General features: G+C 40.6%; 1 protein-coding gene across 2 annotated transcripts in view; it reads left to right on the forward strand.

Annotated features, from left to right (window-relative positions):
* Nucleotides 1-20755, forward strand: part of bcl11ba (BAF chromatin remodeling complex subunit BCL11B a) — a 73779-nt gene that overhangs the window by 9800 nt on the left and 43224 nt on the right. For both annotated transcript variants that reach the window (XM_017682449.2, XM_017682447.2), the window contains exon 2: nt 9245-9634. In XM_017682449.2, the coding sequence (XP_017537938.1) occupies nt 9245-9634 (390 nt within the window). The remainder of the gene's footprint in view (nt 1-9244; nt 9635-20755) is intronic.

A 20755-nucleotide genomic window follows, 5' to 3' on the forward strand; every position in this document is an offset into this window, starting at 1 on the left:
TGAAAATGTTTAGCCTGTACAGAAGAAAGCTCAGGGAATGCTGGTTGTTTTTCATAATGCAGCTCAGCATTTCATTATTTAAATGAGTTTATTAGAATTCTGTTTGCGCAGCCAATCACAGATACACTACTTTATTCATAATTTATCGCTTCTCATATTGTCATCGTGATAAAGAACAGCTTTATTGAACATTGCGTTTTAGGTCCATATCGCGCAGCCCTAATACATTATAGTGCCAACTGCCAGTGTCTGATTACAACACCTGGTATGTGCATGTGTGAAGTTTGTGTGGGGTTTGGGTTTTGGGGGAGTTACGTATTTTCTTTTAAAGTGCATAGTGACAGCACTGCATGCTAGCAGCGTGCTTCCTGTGGTTGGCAGAGAGAGAGAGAGAGAGAGAGAGAGAGAGAGAGAGAGAGAGAGAGAGGGAGAGAGGGAGAGAATTTGAGCTGCACACATTTTTTACCGGTCTGGGCTTTAGCTCCTGCTGTCAGTGTGATTTGGGCCTGTGCTGGACCTGTGACACATTAAACTAATGCTTTCCACCATAGCCTCACTCTCACATTCTTCTACGGCCTCATATTCCCTACACACACACACACACACACACACACACACACACACACACACACACACACACACACACTTCGAGCCTGCTTATTATCAGTGTGTAGGGGGCTGATTATACCCTGAAAAAGAGGTGCATTGAGTTTACTTCTTTTCTACATTAATAGAATATATATTACATTAATGCAGTCATTGTCAACTGTAAGTCAACAGAAGGACAAATCTCTGCTGGTGTGTTTTATTCATGTGTATGAAGTTGCATAGTTCAGTACTTTTGAGCTCCAGTGCTGCAGTTTGCCAAACACTTCAATACCTTTCAGTACTTTCCCTTTCCTTTGTTATTTAATCTGCAATTGAAGAGTTGTGTACCTTAAAGAGACATAATAAGAAATAATGTGTACAAACGTTGTGATGGCACACGTGGTGTCGGTATCAAAATGGTGGTACCATGACAACCGTGCTGTTACAATTCAGTCATTTAAACTGCTGCTGTTGGAACAAAACCAGGCATCTCCAATGTTGGTGTTTTTCAGGTTTTGACGTCATTTGAAAATGCCTCTTGCCCTTTACATTATACACAAATTTCGTGATGAATGGAGCAAAGGAAGTGGCCCAAAATGACGTGTAAAAAAATCTGCTTCTAGTGTTTTTTCCTTCTCTTGTAAATTTACAAGTTTTCTTCCGACAACAGCGAATTATAGTGTATTACTTCTTGCAGTGCACTGCATGTCACTGTCGCTGTCAGTGTCACTATCCGTGTCACCCCATATCAAAACCACGTATCTCATATGTATTTAGCTGCTTAAAAATACAAAAAAAAACCATCCTTTTTATTGCGTGAAATTTCCATTATGAATGGAGCAATAGAAATGCTCTAATATTAGTTGGAAACTAAACATAAAAACTAAAGTTACCATTTAAGAGATTTGGTGAAGATATTTGCAAATGCCCTCTGCCCTGAAGGCTTCACAGTGAATGGACCAATAGAAAAGCTCCAAAACATGAACTTACATTAAATGATGAGAACATTTTACCTTTCCACTTTAAAGCTACCATTTTAGACATGGTTTAATTTTTATATATATTTTTACGGGGCTTTTATTTGTAACTTTTACATTTTCTCCACAATTAGAAAACTGTCCTTGACACTGTGTGGACGTTATGATGAGTGGACCAATAGAAATGGCCCAAATGGACTTGGAATTATATTTTGTTACATCAACGGTGAGATTTCAAACCCTGCAGTTGCCTTAAAGTCACCAAGCCAGTTTTCTTCTAATGTGGCAAATTGTGCTTAGAGCTTTTAAACGCATGATGAAGCCTCCTGTTTTTCTTTTTCTGTTTGTTTTTAATTTGTAGTGCATGAATCGATCTATCTCTGATGGAATGACGATACACACACACACACACACACACACACACACACATGCTGCCTCCCCTCCCTTATCTTGCTTTTGCTTCGCCGCTGCTGCAAGTTCCTAGGATGTACACACACACACACACACGCACGCACGCATGCAGTGTATTGCACATGCAAGCGCTCACAGACTCATGCATGAGTTCACAGGTGCACACTTAGTGAATATGTTGACGACAGCCTCTGCTTTTTGCTCCTTTCTGCACAGAGAACAGTGTAAACCTACTACAGCGTCTAACAGTCAAGCTCATCATCGCTTTCTGTATATTGAGAGATGCTTCATTACAGTATACGTTGGACTGATATCTGCACTTGTTCAGTATAAGCAACTGCATGCGTGTTTACTTCCATAGATGAACTGCTAATTTAATGCACAGATGGGCTGATTTTGCCTGAAGGGGGTCTGTACAATACCCCCACCCACCCCCCGTATCTCTGAGTAAGGGCTGGATTAGTGGAAGATACTCTGTTGCTCATGATAGGTTAGGCCTTCATTATAACACCTGCACCTGAGGCAAAAACTACATGCACACCAATAATCACCCAGATTATTATTACTGTTATTGTTGTTGTTGTTGTTGTTGTTGTTGTTACATGGCCTTTTAAAGCTGGTCCCTTATGGGTCTCTATGTGGGTCTCTCTCCCATAGCTGCAGAACATATAATACTAACATATATCATCACTTTCGCAACAAAACCATGTATCTTATAGTAGATCTCCATAATAGGAAAAATGTTCAGAACTTTAAATGGATGTTAGTTTTATTCCAAGAAATAGTTGGAGCATTTCTGTTGGTCCACTCATCAAAAAATCATAAGACATTTAAGGAGCAAATTTAATTATGCAAAAGACATAAATGTAATAGCTATATAAGTACATTAAATCTTATATGAAAATTAATGAATAATCTTAGGATAAAGGATAGAGTAATATGCCTGAAGATTAAGGTGTTTCTGTAATGAAAACAATAATGTTTGATTTAGGGTTGCTCCGAATATGAATTTAGTGAATGTTTATGGCTGACTGGGATTTCTTAACAGCGATGGCTATTTTTTTGACCAATTTTATAAGATTTTTGCGTTTTTCAGCCCAAAGCTCACACTGTGTGGACTAAAAGTACCCAAGAAACAAACTAGCACACTTCCGTCATATTGCCTTGGCCAAAGCTGCAACATAACAAGCTTTTATTTGCTCTTTAAATTATGAAACTGCCAATGAAAAATCAGCTTCCTGTGTAAATGACATGAATCAAGCAAAGCCTTCCATCGAAAGTAAGAGGTGACTGGCTGTTTAGCGCAATGAGTCATGCATAATAATGTTACGACATTTTGGTAGATGTAGCACCAGCATTCGCTTGCATGGCTTTATTTATGTCAGGAGACTGCAGCATATTTGCCAAATCGCTCCAATTTTGGAGTAAAACTCTGGCGATTCTGATCTTGGCTGATTCTGATTGTGCATTACTTTCAGTAAATGCAGTAAACATGCAGTGAATGGTTTTAGCTGCATGTCTTCACTTTATCAGGACCCTCCCTAACAGAAAGGTGGGGTTATCACAATCTCAGGGCTGTCTGACATTACAAATCTGTCCGCATTTGTAATTTGGACCGCAGACAAATTGCAGATGGATGCGCAGGCTGCTTGTAATTTATCATCCAAAATTAGTGGTGAGGCGAGTCCTGTGGGAGATGTAAACACGGCTACCTGTGTTACGTGCGAAGTCGTCCGTGGCTGTGTCTGTATCCGTGGCTCTGTAAGAGCGCGTCTCTGTGACTGATTGCCTCATATCACAGCATCGTTGCTTCATGCCGTCGCACCTGTGCTGTGTCCACTTTCACAAGCTAGAACTAGACTGCAGACTGAATGGTACACCACAGACTTGAGGCTGCTCTTGTACTGTCAGATGCTGCAGGCTTGCTTGTACTTTCTTTCGCATTACTCCACTGCAGGAGTGCATTTTTAAAGGGGCACACATCCAGCATTTTACTTATAGTTTAGTTTTTCTTATTAATAACGTTTGCATGTAAAAAAAAAAAGTCTGGTTCCATTGACTTACATTAAAGGTAGAGTATGTTTTTTACATCTCCCGTAAAGTTACCATTTAGGAGATACGAGGTTTTGTTCAGACAGCAGTGAAATACGATGTATTGCCTCTTCCAGTGCTCATCATCGTCTCTGTGACTGTCACTGTCTCCCCATATCAAAACCACATGTCGCTTGTGTTTAGCTGTTCAAAAATACAAAAACAAAAGAGGCATCTTCAAAAAGATTTTACATCATTTAAACACAGCGTCCATCCTTTGTATTGTATGAAAGTTATTATGAATGGACCCATAGAAATGCTCTAATATTACTTGGAATAAAAGATTGTTTAATTAGCTTTCATTGAAAGTAAACTAAAGTTACCATTTAAGAGATTTGGTGAAGATATTTTTTCACATCATTTGCAAATGCCCGCTGCCCTGAAGGCTTCACAGTGAATGGACCAATAGGAAAGCTCCAAAACATGAACTTACATTGAATGATGAGAACATTTTACCTTTCCACTTTAAAGCTACCATTTTAGACATGTTTTAATATTTATATATATTTTTACGAGGCTTTTATTTGTAACTTTTACACTTCTACACAATTAGAAAACACCAGCTGTCCTTAAGCTCTTTTTTGATTGGCTGTGCTTCATTCAACAGTCAGAGCTGAAACACCCCTTAGAACTGGGGTGGCCTAAACTGCTGTACGCTGAATAGGTGTAGACATGTAAATGAGCTCTTGTGACATCACAGAAACAAGAATCATAAGCAGCATATTTTCCATAAATGGGTGAGTTTGTGAATGGTATGTTTTGAAACTTTATCAGTCATTAATCGAGAAAAAGAGAGAAAAACAGGGAAGCTATGCCGTTTAGAATTCTTGTTTCCGTGATGTCACACGAGCTCATTTGCATATACCCACCCGTCCACCGTACAACAGTTTAGCCCACTCCCCACCACTCCTCCACACCATCACACTGAAGTTCTAAGGAGTGTTTCAGCTCTGAGTGATTTTTGGATGAAGCACAGCCAATCAAAATAGAGCTGTATGCTGAATAGGCGGAGATATGTAAATGAGCTTAAGTGACGTCACAGAAACGAGAATTCCAAACAGTGTAGTTTTCATATATGGATGAGTAGTGAATGGTACGTTTTTGACACTTCAGTAGTGTTTACATATTATTTCAAAGTCATTTATTGATGAAAAGAGAGAGAAAAACAGTGAAGTTCAGTGTTTCCATGATACAGGCCCTTTAAAGACGAAGAGCCCACGCTGATCTCCGTATTTGCTAATTTCCCCGCTTCCCCTCTCTCTTTCGTTCAGATTTATGTGCGCATCAAAGGTCCCCACCTGCTCGTCGCCTTCATAGCTCTCATCGCTGCCGTGGTAGATTTTCTTGTTCTTTTTCTTTTTTCTTTTTCTGGTTTAGCCCAAATCATGCAGCGCGGAGTGAGCTTGAAAGCGGTGACAGGAAGCCGAAGAGTGTAAAGTGGCAGTCAGAGAGGTGTTTGTCTAGATCGTGTGATTAGTATGGCACAAGGATAAGCTGTCACATGTAACATCAACACGGCCTGTCTTTGCGAGGGTCTCTAGGGAGGCTTCGTCAGGGCCCTCCACTGTCTTTGATAAAAAAAAAAAAAAAAGAAAAGAAAAGAAGTGCTATAGCAGGCAGAGCTATAGAAGGCCCACAACTACAAAGGCCCGGCTGCGGCCGAGCTCTGAAAGGTGTGGGCTGGTATTTTCAAAATGGAGGCTGTGAGGGTGTCCGGTGTGCCTGTGGTTTCAGACACCACCCGAGTTCACTGTTTATCTGAGGGTGACATCGGCCTCGCCGATATCTGCAAAGCCTCACACTTTCGTGGCTAAAGCGTTCTCAGGAACCATGCCAAGGAAGTAGGGGTGGGCGATATGCCAGAAATACAACACCGTGATACTTTTATGCAAGATTAAGATTCACAGTTTCTGATGGACATGTTGCCCCCTGGATGCACACGTTTAAATTCACTTGAGTGATGTAAATGCTTATGAAAGTATCCATAGAGTTGCATTCAAAAACTGGGCTGAACTGGGAATTTCAGGAATGGTTATGTAACAGTAGGACGTACAATATGTATTTGCATGGGGTCCTTGGCTCATATGGGGCTCTAGGTGGCTGCCTGCGTTTACTCTAACCACCCCTGTGTTTATGAAGATTTGATAAGCTGAGAACCCACAGACAAACAGTCCAAGCACTTTTACTGAATGTGTCCACATCATAGCATCATGAATCAGACACAAACGAGTTCTTCCATCATTAAAGGTGTCGAATCTGCATTTTTTTTATGCATAAGTGCCATTGTGATGAAATTTATCAGAAAATGATAACATCACACTGAACATCCCAGCAAAAAAAAAAAAAATAGACACCAATTTACAATAAGACCTTTTATAAAGAGTTCATGAACGGTTTAAAATGTGTTTATTAATGGTTAATAATTAGGTCATAAAGACCTTAAAATCATTTACACAAGGGCCACAGTCACCTGTTGTTTGGCTAATAGTGAACACACTTACTTTTTCTTCATCAGTCAGCATTAAACCTGTCAGCTTAATCACACGTTCATATACATCAGATGTAACAGCTCACTTTTACCCTTTTTATTAATGTGTTATAACTGCTTATCAATGGTTTTTTTTTTAAGTCTTATTTTAGAGTGGTACCAAAAGAAAAACAAAACGAAGTAGCTTTTAATTTTTCAAAATTAAACCATTTAGAAGAATCGGGAGAAAAAAATCAAACAGTTAGTAAAAGTAAATAAATGAAATAACATGATGTCATAATGGCTGGTAACCAATCAGCTACTTCATACTGTGCATACATGCATGTATGATGCATGCACTTGTTCGGTGTTCTGGAAGTACTGATGATAACTGTTCTATACTGAGAAAATCATGTTGTGATTGATCACAGTAACGGTAACATATTGCATATTGTGAAATAATTCATCACAAGAACATTGACTATGTCATCATGTTGCCCATATATACGCCACATAATGTAAAGGTTCTATGTGGATGTGTTATTTTTTTCCTCTACTTTCTTTAAAAAGCGGATTCATCAAGGGTGCCATAGGAGAGACAATGCTTGTATATAGAAGCATGTTTATAATTACTTTGATTGCTTATAAGGTTCTTCATTATTATTGCGCACCTGTTCTATGTGGTTCTTGTGCGCACCAAAAACCGTTCCCTTTTCATTTATTTGCTGTACAGAGTGTAAAACCTTATATCAGGGCCAAGAACCGTTTAGGAACCTTTATTTGTTTAGTAAAACATGTTCGAGACTGCAAGTTTTTCCTACATCCAAAGCTGCCACTCTCTCTCTCTCTCTCTCTCTCTCTCTCTCTCTCTCTCTCTCTCTCTCTCTCTCTCTCTCTCTCTCTACGTCCTCTTCTCACTCCTATCGTAGACCGTCCCTCCTTGTTTTTTCCCTCCACTCTCGGCCTCACAGGCACTGTATTGTGTATTAATAACAGTGTGGTTGGGTCTTGGCCCCACATATGGATGTTTATCAGGAGTTGGCCCAGAGCAGGACAGAACATGCCGGAGAGCGAGCTGCGCCGTGTGTGTGGCCGGCGGGATGATTAAGTGGGGAGTCCCTTTTTATTCTCCACTCTCCGAGTTTAGAGGGACTGTCATGGGACAGAGGTGAATTGTAAAAGCGGCCTGGGCATTCGTTCCCTTCATTTTAACAAGCTGCCGAATAACTAAATGCTGTATGAACTGGTCCTGAACCCGAGAAAAATGTGTGATTATGTCTCAAGTTCCACATAATTTGTTTTATTTCAGTTTTCCACGATACGCTGAGATGGGCCTCTCGTATATGAGCCACACTTGTTTCGGTTCACTTACGTATCAGTTTCATAGCAGTTATCGAATAATATATAGTAGTTATTTCGATTAATCCAAAGGCTTTGAGTGTATTGACTCTAATATATGAGCCCATATCGCTGCTGTCGGAACAAAACCTTGTGTCTTCTTGTCGTTTTTTTTAGTTTTTGACATAATTTGAAAATGCTTATTGCCCTTCACAATGTGTGTGAATTTCATGATGAATGGACCAAAAGAAATGGCCCAGAATTATTTGGAGAAAAGTCTGGCTCCACTGACTTACATTAAAAGTCAAGCATATTTTTTCCTTCTCCTGTAAAGTTACTGTATTGGAGATACAATGTTTTGTTCTGACAGCAGCAAAATCCTACATTCTTGTATTTTTATTTTCCTTAAAGTCGGATGCTGATGTCTTTGTGGGTTTATAACCGATATCCAACCTCACTTTATCCAAAAGGATTAAACTGGCTGTTTCTGTTATTGTGAATTTAAGACTGGTGTGTATAAATGACCTCTGTTCTGATTGGCTGTCTTGTACTGCATACAGTACAAGTACAATAGGTGCTGAGTGATGAGTCTCAAGGTAACTGAATAGTAAGCTCAAAGTTTAAAGCGTTAAAGGGCCCTTATAACAGAAAACTCACTGTCCCTCGCTTTTTTAATCAAAGATTATGACATAATACATAAAAAATGTCAATTTGTTCAGTCTATAGTTCATATGGAAACTATACAGCCCAGTTTATTTTCATTGTTTCTGTGATGTCATAAGAACCAACTAATTTGCATATGTCTACCTGTTCAGCCTACAGCAGTTTAGCTAAGCCCTTTCACAATGAAGTGATAAGAAGTGTTTCAGCTTGCACAATACAGGGCAGCCATTCAGAACAGAGCTCGTTAACATATGTCAGTCTTAAAGGCACTGTAAAAATAGCATTATTTATTATTTTATATAAAATTTTAAAGGACAGACAGAGGTTGGAAGTGGTCATGTAGAAATGAATTCTGCCTGTTTTACATACAAAAAAACTACAAAAAATGTTATAAGTTGACCACAGGGCAAAAAATAAAATGCAATAAGAATGTAGGATATGGGCCCTTTAAATACAAGTGTTGAAAAATCGTGAAAGGTCGCAAAAGCTTTTTAGACTTTGCTTACTCAGCTTATCAGCTCCACTGGGCTTATCAATGGTCAGTATGTGGTGAAACGGCTGCTCTGGCTTAAGATGCAAGGTGTTAAATCCAGGCAGGAAAGTGCAGTTTATGCTGTAGGTGATGTATAGAGACATATTGCTGCTTAGCTGGACACTGAGGTGGTGGACAGTGCCCACTAACGCTACTGTGTGTGTTTGTGCCCTGTAGCGGACGCTGAGCATGTGGATGCGGGAATGCCCGTGGCCGAGCTGCCCCCACATCCCCACACGCTGCTGGAGCCCAGCATGGCCGGCACGCTGCCCCCTGGCCTGGGGGACCACGACTTGCTGACCTGCGGCCAGTGCCAGGAGACTTTCCCCCTGGGGGACATCCTGCTCTTCATCGAGCACAAGAAGAAGCAGTGCCACGGCCTGACGAGCAGCCACGGCTGCTACGACAAAACGGTGGACCGCAGCAGCCCCTCTCCGCCGCGGGCCGAGCTGAGAAAGGTGGTGGAACCGGTCGAAATCGGAATCCAGGTGACACCCGAGGAGGAAGATGAGAGACTGTTGACGCCCCTGAAAGGAATTTGCCCCAAGCAAGAGAGCGGCCTGCCAGGTAGGTCCCATATTTCTCCCTGAAAAGAAGCCTGACTGTCTTAATGGAGGCTTTAACACAGACACTGAACAGCTAGGACTGATTTTAGCAACCTTGAAACTTTTGGAACTGAATTTTGTTCCATAGAGGATCAGACACCACATAAGCAAATCACTGATGACATGACTTAACAGTTTGAAACAAGTCTTTGATGATTTAGACATGCAGCACAATGCTAATTAAGACAGGAGTAGTAGCTTTCTTAGCATTTTTCCAGTGGAACCACCTAAAGAAACATTAGACACCAAACATGTCTGGGCAGATGGATTATGTTTTAGGTTAAGGGGGCGTTATGTAAATGAGATTTTTCTCTATACCCTTTCTCTAAACTATACCTTTAATCCTTTATCCCCCTGATACGAGACAGAACATGGGCAGAAAATACACTGAGTAGCTAGCAATTGTCAAAGCAACCATCTTAAAACATGAATAAGTGATACTTTTTTTTAATCCCATAAACGGGGAAATTCCACCGCATTTAACCCATCCGTGAAGTGAAACACCACATACACACTAGTGAATACACACACTAGGGGGCAGTGAGCACACTTACCCGGAGCGGTGGGCAGCCCTATCCATGGCGCCCAGGGAGCAGTTGGGGGTTAGGTGTCTTGCTCAAGGACACCTCAGTCATGGACTGTCGGTGCTGGGGATCAAACTAGCAACCTTCTGGTCACAGGGCCAGTTCCCTAACCTCCAGCCCACGACTGCCCCCAAAAATATTGATCCACAGCATATAGGAACCCACATAAGCAAGTCTATCTGAGATTACTTGCCATCTCAACACAGTTTTAAGGCACATTTGTTATGATTTAGGCATGAAGCACAATGCTAATTAGGCACAAAGAAGTCTGTTTGAGATGATTTAACAAGAGTATGATGATCTATTTGTGCAGTTTTCAGTGCTAGTAGAGTATTGGCTTCCTTTTTCTTGTTTACTAGCTTAACCTTGTAGCTCCTGTGCAAAAAAAACAAAAACAAAAAAAACAAAAAACCCAAAAAAAGAAGCATGTAGCTAAAACTGGTCGTGGCAACTATATTGAATCATGTTGAGTGACAGAAACCAAATAAGCAAGTCTAACTGAGTATATTTAATGAGCGTATTTTACTGCAGGCATGCAGTTTTCACAATGCTACTTGGTAGCATTAGCTTCCTTTGCTTGTTAGTTAGCTTAGTCTCATCGCTCCTATGCGATAGACTGAAGAAGCAGGCCTCAGACAGCAAACATGTCTATTCAGGTCAACTCTAACAACGAGGAACTTGTGTTGGTTTTATTTTTCACCAAACTGTCCCTTAAAAGCTTTTAAAAAGGAGATTTTAACATGGCCAGAAAATATGATGAGTAGCTAAAAACAGTAGTTGCAACCATCTTGAAACGAGTTGAGTGACAGAAGCCAGTAATGCAGTCTATTTGAGAATATATAATGAGCGTATTTTAATTTAGCCGAGCAGTTTGCACAATGCTACTCGTCTTAGCCTCACAGCTCCTATGCAGTAACTGAAAGGCGCAGGCCGCAGACAGCAAACTGTGTCTATGCGGATCTAGTACAGTTGGGTTAAAGATGAGCTTGTGTATATTTAGTGTTTACTGTATCCTTTAAGCCTCATTATTTTACACCTGTACCGCTGCCACGAGGCACCGGGTCAGCACACATGCGCGCGCTGAGCCCGAACCGCAGCTTCAGACAAAGGGAGATGCGCTCATTTCCCTCTGCAGGACTGTGGGCATCCTGTAGTGATTGTGATACTGCTCATCTGCGAGCCTCGAGAGAGATTGTTTTTTCCTTTAGCTGATTTCATTAGGGGAGCCTGTGCCGCGCAGAGTGAAACATCACATTACCCAGTCAAAGCCTCCAAAAACCCCCTGAAGGACTGTGGTAGTTGAAACAAATTGTGCAAAAACGTGACAGAGAGAACTCACCCTACTTTTCATGGAGAAATCCAGCCTGAGCCATCTGCTTAAAAGGTGAAAAGCTCATTAAAATTCAAATACTCAAAATGAGAGAGAGGAAGAGAGAAAGAGAGAGGGAGAGAGGGAGAGAGAGAGAATAGAGTAGGATTAAAAGAGCCAGTTTGCTATTGAATAGGGGTAAAGAGGCAGTTTAGCTCGGTCCAGCTGCAGGGGGAGAGCTCCCTCTCTCTCTCTCTCTCTCTCTTAGTTATCTTGCGAAAAACAGCGCAGTCAAGTCCCTCACAAAGCAGCCGGAGGGATCTTGGGAAATGGGCCTCATAAAATAATATTCCAGCTTGGACAAAGTTAGAACGGGGAAAGGCTTATGACACTGGCTCTGGTTTTAATAACGTCTTTTTTCTCTCCACATTCCTTGTTTGTGGAGGTTCCTTGTGGCATCAAAGACAATTTATTCGGTGGCACACACTTAAATGGCCTTAATAATCAGGACTAAGCCAAATTAGTAAGAACCCCACACGGCGCCGAGCCCAGGCCAACCCACGGTGCACACGGAGAGCCACCGACGGCCCTCATGACGAAATATGATGAAAAGGCTCGTCTCACATTTCAAAGTGTCCCGCTACATACCACTGAAGTGCTATCATTCGAAAGTTCAGACAGATTCGCTTAGTAAGAGCCACAAATGTGTCTCACCGGTTCCCTCACTGTGTGCAGACAAGCAGTTGTGATGTAGGCTTTTGTTTTGAGTTACTTTTTGATTTATGCCATAGAAAAATGATTATTTTTACCCAAATTTGTAATGTATGTGTAATAGGTGTGCGCAACATGAAGACGTTAATGTTATCATGTTTAATTTGTGGGTGTTTTAGAGCTTAAAGAACACAGGTTAACTGCATATATCAGTACAGAGAGCATACTGAGCCCTGTCTAATTGGATGTATTGTAGACCTGTATTTAATGTTGACTGATGAAATATCATGAGACATATTGTGTATTTTGAATATCTTGGGGTATATATATATATATATATATATATATATATATGTATATATATGTATGTGTGTGTATATACATATATAAAATCATAGGTTCCTATAAAGAATATGGTTCCCTGTAAATATTAAAATTTAACCATTTTTGTTTGGTAAATTTTTTTTCAGTAGACAATACAATTTTCTTTATATTCCTGGAAATATGAATATATACTTAATATACAACACTCCCATATCACAAAATCTATTTTACAGACATGCCAAGTCATTCGATCTGTCTGGATTTTTAAAATTACTTTCATAATAAGCCAAATTCTATTTTAAACTGCTTTCTTAATAAGCTGTGGTTTGAAGGGGGATAATTTTTAATCTTATTTAAACTTCAGCATTTAAATAATGGCTTATTGAAATGAAAGATGAACATTTGCCTTCCCTGAATCATATTGCAGTTAGTGCGAGTAAATTTTACTCCTTTCATTAGTTCAGGTTTGGAGAGGGAGAGAATTCGCAGGCTGAGAGAATAAAGGCGCAGATGAAATGTCCTCCGAAAATGATTAAGAAGCTTGAATGTCAGCTTGGGCGTGCAGCTAAACATGTGCAGGCCGCCTTGTATTCATAATTGCCTCCCAGCAGGTTAAAGTATTCTTTTATGCTAAACCTTTCTGCACCCATTTGTTCTCCACGTGAAATAGAAAATGACACGCTGAAAAACACTCTGCACCCCCCCACTTTACCCTGAATATAGCAGAGCTGTTCATACTCTCAGAGCACAGATCATTTTTCATGAATTTGTTTTTTTTTTCTCTTTAATATATCCATCTGTCAGCTTCAAACGGAGAAACGGAGAGAGAAGGGAAGAGAGAGAGTGAGAATCGGAGAGAGAGAGAGACGGGGGGAAATAAATAGAGAGGAGTAGAAAATGGAGAGGGAGAGAGGAAGAGGAAGAGAGAGAGAGAGGGAGAGGGAGAGAAACAAATAGAAATAGAGAGAGAGGAGAGGGAGAAGGAAAGAGATGAGAAGTGAAAGAGAGAGGAGAGAGAAAGAAAGTAAAAATTAGGAGGAGGAGAGAGATAGAGATAGAGATAGAGAGAGAGAGAGAGAGAGAGAGAGAGAGATAAAGAAATAGAGAAATGAAGAGGAGAGAGAGCCAGGGAAGAGGAGAGAGAGAGAGAGAGAGAGAGAGAGAGAGAGAGAGAGAGAGAGAGAGAAGGTATTTATTTGTTTCTGAGTTTGATCTTTTCTCTCTCTGTCTGTCTCTGACATGTGAGCAGTGTTTTGACAGGCGTTAAACTGTGCTACTTCATTCACACACGTCAACCTGCATCACATCATAACCTACACACACACACACACACACACACACACACACACACACACACACACACACACACACACACACACACACACACACACTCCTCCCTAGTCTTCTTCACAAGCAGCAGGAAGAGGATGGGCTACATTTTGACATCACTTCTTTCAAAGAATATTTAAACAACCCAGTTTAAGGGATTATTTGCGATTGTATTTGATTGACAGATCGGTCACCAGGAACATTCACTGCTATAGTTAATACTTTAAGTGCCATAACATGGAAACAATAACAGCACATAAGCATGGGTAAAGTTTCAAAATGTACCGTTTGTGTCCCAGTCCAGTTTGAATGCTCTGTATTTCCATATATTCATATTGAAGTTATAGGGAACATTTCAGCTCTAAATGCAAATAAAGCTCATTTGCATAAATCAGCTTTAAAGGCACAATAACAAAAAAAACGCCTGTTTAATTGTAAGGGATGAAGTGAGGTTAAAAAACAAAATATTTCACATGAAAATAAATTATGACTGATCTTGGTTGTCAGGAAAAACATAAATTTGTGAAACATGTAGGATATGTACCCTTTCAATAAACAAAATAAATCCACATCGGACAGATGTTTATTTCAAATTGGCATTTGTTGAATGAGCAGTGAAACATTTAGGCGATGCTACTGCGCTAAAACATCTGCGTTTTATTCATTTTACTGCGCCTGTAACCCTACAGCAGGAATCGCTGTGATGCTAACCCAGATAGATGGAGCTCCAGCTCCTACATGGTAGAAATGTTAATGTGATCGGCGTCGGCAGATTTGAACACGAAAAATACCAGCTATTTTGACATATCAAGCCCTTAATTCCCCTGTTGGTGCATCCTGAGAACACGCTTCACACTTCGGGGGCATTTTTTTGTTATTCTGATGAAACAAGTAAACAATAATTGCTTCCATAGTGATGTGAGTTGCATTTTGAATGTGTTTGTTTGCTCGCTTGGTGCATCCAACAATAAAGGCAGTGATGGAAAACACGGCAGCTCGTAGAAAACCCCAGTTCCACATGCTGACCAGCTACTCTGGGGGCAGACTTTATCAGTTAAAAGAGTCCAGCGCAACGTCTCTGACTGTATCGCTAGTGGGAAGTGGGGTAAGACAGGGTCGCCTGCTTTTTTACACACACAGTGATAACAAAATATATGATCTTGATGTCTTATAACCAGGGAAAAAGTACCAAATAATGACACAAGATATGCAGCAATTACTCCAAGCCCCTCTCAGATAATCCCCCTCTTACATTTATTAGTGTCTGTGTGGGAAAAGTCAATGTTATCTGTGAGAATATGGGCCAGCCAGTGAAGAGGAACCACTCGAGGGTGGAATCCAATATTTCTCACCTAAATATCAGCAGGACACAAGCTTTCCTGCCACCGCATTGTATTGCCACTTAGCCGTCTTAAGTTCCAGCTAAATTTAATTATATTTAATAGGCCTAATTAAATAAAATATGACATTGCGCATAGCCGTAGGCTAGAGGAGTAGCTGCTGGGGACAAAAGGGGACGTCCCTGGTTGTGTGTGCCTGTTCGTCTCATGTATCTCAGCCAGGTTAAAGCTGCACTGATTAGTCTCAGTCACACAGTGAGGACGGCTTGGATGTTCCACTTCAGCCACTGTGCCTTAATGAGCAAGTCAGAATAAAGCAGTATATACATCAGCTCAGTGCATATAGTGGGCTTGAAAGGGACTTCTTTGTTATGGATGATCTATTTCAGTAGATGGAAAGAACCTATTTAAAGTTGAAGGAACCTCTGCGTAATGTAAAGGTTCTGGAAAGAAGCTCTAAGCTGGTGTAGAACCTTTCCTGGAAGGTTCTTTGCATGTATAAAAAAATGAAGGCTTTTTTTTGGAGTAATGCCATAAAAGAACCACTTTTGGTTTCTTCAAAAAAACCCAAGAACTTAATGCTTCCTTAATGCACCATGTTCGTAAGTAAGAGTCTTTAAAGTCTAAAGAACCTCCACATACTGTAAAGGTTCTAGCTTAAGTTTAGTATAAAACCTAAGCTTCTTCGCACTCACAAATTTCTTCAAAATAAAGGTCCCACAAAAATAAAGGTTCTCCATGTGACTTTGTGAACGAACCAGTTTTGGTTCCCTAAAGAACCTTTCAATTGATGGACCATTTTTGCACAGGAGATGTACAAATGTGAAGAACCTTCTCAGAGTTTAAAGAACGTCAGCATAAGGTAAAAGTCCTAAGAAGGCAATGAAAGTTGGAGTAGACCCTTAACAAACATTGAAAAGATTGTTCATGCTCACAAATTTCTTGGAAATAAGGGTGCCAGATAGGGTTCTTTGGGGCTGTAGAGCAACCACTTGATTTCATAAGATACCTTTCAGTGTTCTTTAATGAACCATGTGACCTTGAGGAACCTTTTAAAGAGCTTCCACATAATCTAAAGGTTCTAAAGGCTTGAATTAGTATAGAAACTTTATAGGAAGGTTCGTTAAACATTTTCAAGGTTCTTCAGACTCGTGCATCTCTTTTTCAGACGTGGTCATTTAGTGAAGTGAAGGTGGTTTTTCGGTGGCTTTGCTCAGATGCTTTGATTTGTGATTTTTGTTTGTGTTGATTTTGACTTTTTTAACCCCTTAAAGCCTCAGTTATAGGTGATGATAACAAAAGCACTATATGAATTATTTCTTAGTCGTAGCTCATTGACTCAAGAGGAGAAATTCTGCAGAAAGTGCAGATTCTGAACAGCTATTTGTGTTTATTAGGAGGAGGAGATGCTTTATTTTGATTAGAATTTGCCGAATGTCCTTCATTCTTGCTATTTCATTACAATGATGCAATCAGAAAAATGTAGAAGTGTCACTTTTAACCTGTTAATGCAAAACAAAAGTCTGACCCTCCCCAGTTAAATTGTTGTCTACAGAGAGCTTAAATAGGCATCTAATTATTTGCCGAGTGTAACATATTTGAAAAATAAAACAATAAATGTAAAATGTTTTCATTTTTGCACAGACAACATTTGTTTTATTTATTCCCCTTTTTGTTACACTTTTCCCCCCCAATATGTCTAAGTCAGCAAATAAACAGTAATTGTACAGTACAGTGTGCAGAAGTGTGCTCCCTGTAGAAAATCAAGCATGTCATTTGAGCAGGGTGCCCAAACCTTTGCATACAACTGTATATTTGAATTGAAACAGTAACAGTGCGCAGTCATAACATGGGGGTTAATGTAAGGAGCAAAGCTGTAAAGCTTTGAGATCCTGAGACTCTTAAGCGAGCGAGTGGAGGCTGTAAATAGATAAATCAGCATGTTTGGATAAAACTGATTGTCCTGTTGTTGCTGGCTGTCGACCAGTCGGCTTTTTGGCAAGGACTTTTTTAGAGATACGCACAGCAGCACTGGCGGTGGAGCTGTTCTAAAAGAGAAAGCATAAGGAAATCCCACTCAGCATCTCCGAAATCTAACTCAGCTCGACACGTTAGTGAGTAACTGTTAAAGTCTTGTCGTCTATTATTATATTCATGCATTGTAAGCGGGGAGTAATTAGAGTGGGCGGGACAAAAACTAAAAGTGGAGCCAAGCTGGAGCAGCTACTGTGGAAGCTAAGCTGTACATGATGCAGCATTTTGGTGTTGGATTCTGTGCTGTTCTCTACGACGAAGCCCTTGTTGGTTGGTTTGTGTGCTGATTCTTGTCATGTGACTCTATAATGATGCTACACTTGCGGCCGGCATCAGAGACACTGTGCCAAACGAAAGCTTGCGAGTGCACATGTCACAAAAAAGCTGTTTTGATTGATTCGGTCTGAGCCGATATGCTGTATAGATGGAGTTCCTTGAACTACGTTGATGAAAAAGCATCCGCGCGCTCGAGAACTTGGGTAAAAGCTATTGTTCATTTTAAGAGAAAACCGCAGAAAGCGATGAGCTTCCAGACGGCATCAGATTGGTGCTAACGGATGTGCTAGACAGTGGCGTCTTCTGAATCAAAACAGTGGAAATAAAATCATCTGACAAAAGCTTTAATGTTAAATGTTAAAACTATCTCTCTCTCTCTCTCTCTCCCTCTCTGAGTATCACCATAGGAACGGCCACGTGTCGACACCGGCGGAGCTGTAGTTTGGGGAGAGAGGGCCTTGTTCATGTCAGTTTTGCAATGTTTCTCTCTCTCTCCCTCCCTCCCTCAGTGCTCGCCCCGGCTTGGCTGGCTCACAGAGCTTTACACGTCTAACAAGTGCAGCGACAGGGGGAGTTATTTCTGACCCTTGGCTCGCCAGATCGCTGTGGTGAATATTTCATGAGACATGCTATATTTATAAAGATATTTACCTCAAACACGCTCCGCTCTCCCCCAGCAGCTTCGCTCCCAACTCCCAGCCATGCTCACTCGCTCTCAGACCGGGGCAGATCATCACCACCACCACCACCACAGAGTGGCCCCTAATAGTGTGAGTTAGCTTTAATAAACCCACTAGAGATAATGAGCGAACTGAGTTATGCCAAAGCTTCCAGCATCTTTTTTCTTTCTTCACTAAACTATTATTTACTTTATTATTAATCATTTATCTTGAGGCGTGTTATCCAGTAAATATTGCATAGCCGAAACTTCAGCTGCTCTTTGGACCTCATCACATCGCATTAATGCTCAGTTAAGCTCCTTCATTTCTCCTTTGGAGTTGCATCATTTGGTAACTACCATAAACCTCTTAAAACCTACTATAACAGATGTTTAAATTTGACCAATATTTCAGTCTGATATGATGAAGGAAGAGACCCTCACTTGTTCTGTTTTGCTCCAGGATGGATGTTAAAGAACACCGTCTACAATTTAAAGGAATGTACTGGCAATTTAGACTGATTTAGACAGATTTAGACTGCTGGTGCACAATAATATCAAAATCATATCAGTATTGGCTGATATTTAAAAAAAAAAAAAGACTGGAATTTCTAACTTACAGTTGATCATGCATTACTGTAATCCAGGGGAGGAAAAAGTTTAAGTGACACTGAGCTACGGTGCTAAAATATCCATTTTTTAACTGTACAAAAAATCAATTCTATGTCAATTTGTATCTACACTGGCAGAAATCTACACAAAAAACATTGAATATCAGCACTGGCCCATGATTCCCATACTGGTGCGTCCTTAGTTCAAATCAGCCTTAAAGACAGCCTTTCTAGTTTGATTATGTACTGTAGGACCACTTTATTCTGTATCTGGTTCCTAGAAACTTTGCTAAAACATCACTGAAATTGGGACTGATCCCAAGATTGGACTTCTTGATTCCAAGCCTTGGTTTTGTTACCTGGTTTTGAGCTCCTGTCCAGATAGATTTCTATCAGCGTGTCTGCTAGAGAATCCATGCAGACCTATTTAGAGGAATATGTGTAACGAACTGAATAGAATGATTGCCTTGTGTGTGTCATACACACAGATATTTATGAGTGTTTTTAAAAGAGACCGTGTTTGTGGAATATGGGCACTAAAAATATGTCATACTGCTTGTAGCATTTCAGTTTTTTAGTATTTTCTCTCATTTTTCTTCCAGTTTTTTCTCTCCTCTTTAATGAAATATCTGAAAGGGCACCATGCCGTGTGTGGCGTATACTGTTTAAGGACAGTTATTAAGCAGACAGAGCATTGAAAACAGAGCTGAATGTAGGGAAGAATAACCACATGCATGTACATATGTATATAAACAGATGCAGATTTGGTTTTAGGGAATGTCAGGACATGGGAAATGAATAGTTTGTCATTATTGACACTGAAAATGACTTGTAAATGTATGAAAACAAGCACACACGCTTACACACGCACACTGGAGCTAGTTCACAAACACGATCACAGATACTTTAACCCTCACTCAGTGCGGAAGACTTCTCAGTTGAGAGTGCATGTCTGTGTCTGTAGACGCAACACGTTCGCTCAGAGCGCTCTTCAATAAGTAATGATGCGGCGCGGGCGCGGGCACAGCGATATTGAAAACATGTTTCCATAATATGACACACATGCCTTTTTCCAATTAAAATTCACAAAGGCCTGGTGGGGGGACGGCCTGGTGCTGGGGCCACGCCAGAATCGATGCGAGGAGATTACGTGGTGAGGTGAATGTGCGTTTGATTTAATGTGCTCTTTTAGAGCCATTATTCCTGCTGGTCTTCTTGTTTTTTTGTTGTTTCAATAAAGCCAGGAGAGCCGGGACCAAGCAGCCGCTTTTGAAGTGGTAATTGCCCACTTTTGTCTAGTTATCCTCTCTCTCTCTCTCTCTTTCCCTCTCTCTCTCTCTCTCTCCATTTCTCTCTATCTCTCTCTCTATCTCTCTCTCACCATCTTCTTTCTCTATCTCTCTATCTCCATCTTTCTCTCTCTCTCCACTCTCTCTGTCTCTCTCTATCTCTCTCTCTCACTATCTCTCTAGCCATCCCCTTTCTCTATCTTTCTGTCTCTCTCTCTCTTTCTCTCTCCCTCTCCCTCTCTTTCTCTGTATCTCTCTCTTTCTTTCTCTTTCTCTCTATCTCTCTAGCCATCCCCTTTCTCTATTTTACTATCTCTCTCTCCTCTCTCTTTCTCTCTATCTCTCCATCTCTCTCTCTCCCCCTTTTCTCTCTCCCCCTTTCTCTCTCCTCATCCTCATGTTTCTCTACTTTTTTCTCTTTTTTCTTTCTCTTTCTCTCTCGCTCGCTCACTCTCTCATCTGTCTACCCTCTCTCTTTACCCTCTCTGTCTCTCTCTCTCGCTCTCTTTATCCCTCACTATCTCTCTAGCATCCCCTTTCTCTATCTTTCTATCCCTATCTTTCTTCTTTTCTCTCTCTCCCCTCTTTCTCTCTGTCTTTCTACCTCTCTCTATCTAT

Source organism: Pygocentrus nattereri, chromosome 10 (genome assembly GCF_015220715.1).
Source record: "Pygocentrus nattereri isolate fPygNat1 chromosome 10, fPygNat1.pri, whole genome shotgun sequence".
NCBI lineage: Eukaryota > Metazoa > Chordata > Actinopteri > Characiformes > Serrasalmidae > Pygocentrus > Pygocentrus nattereri.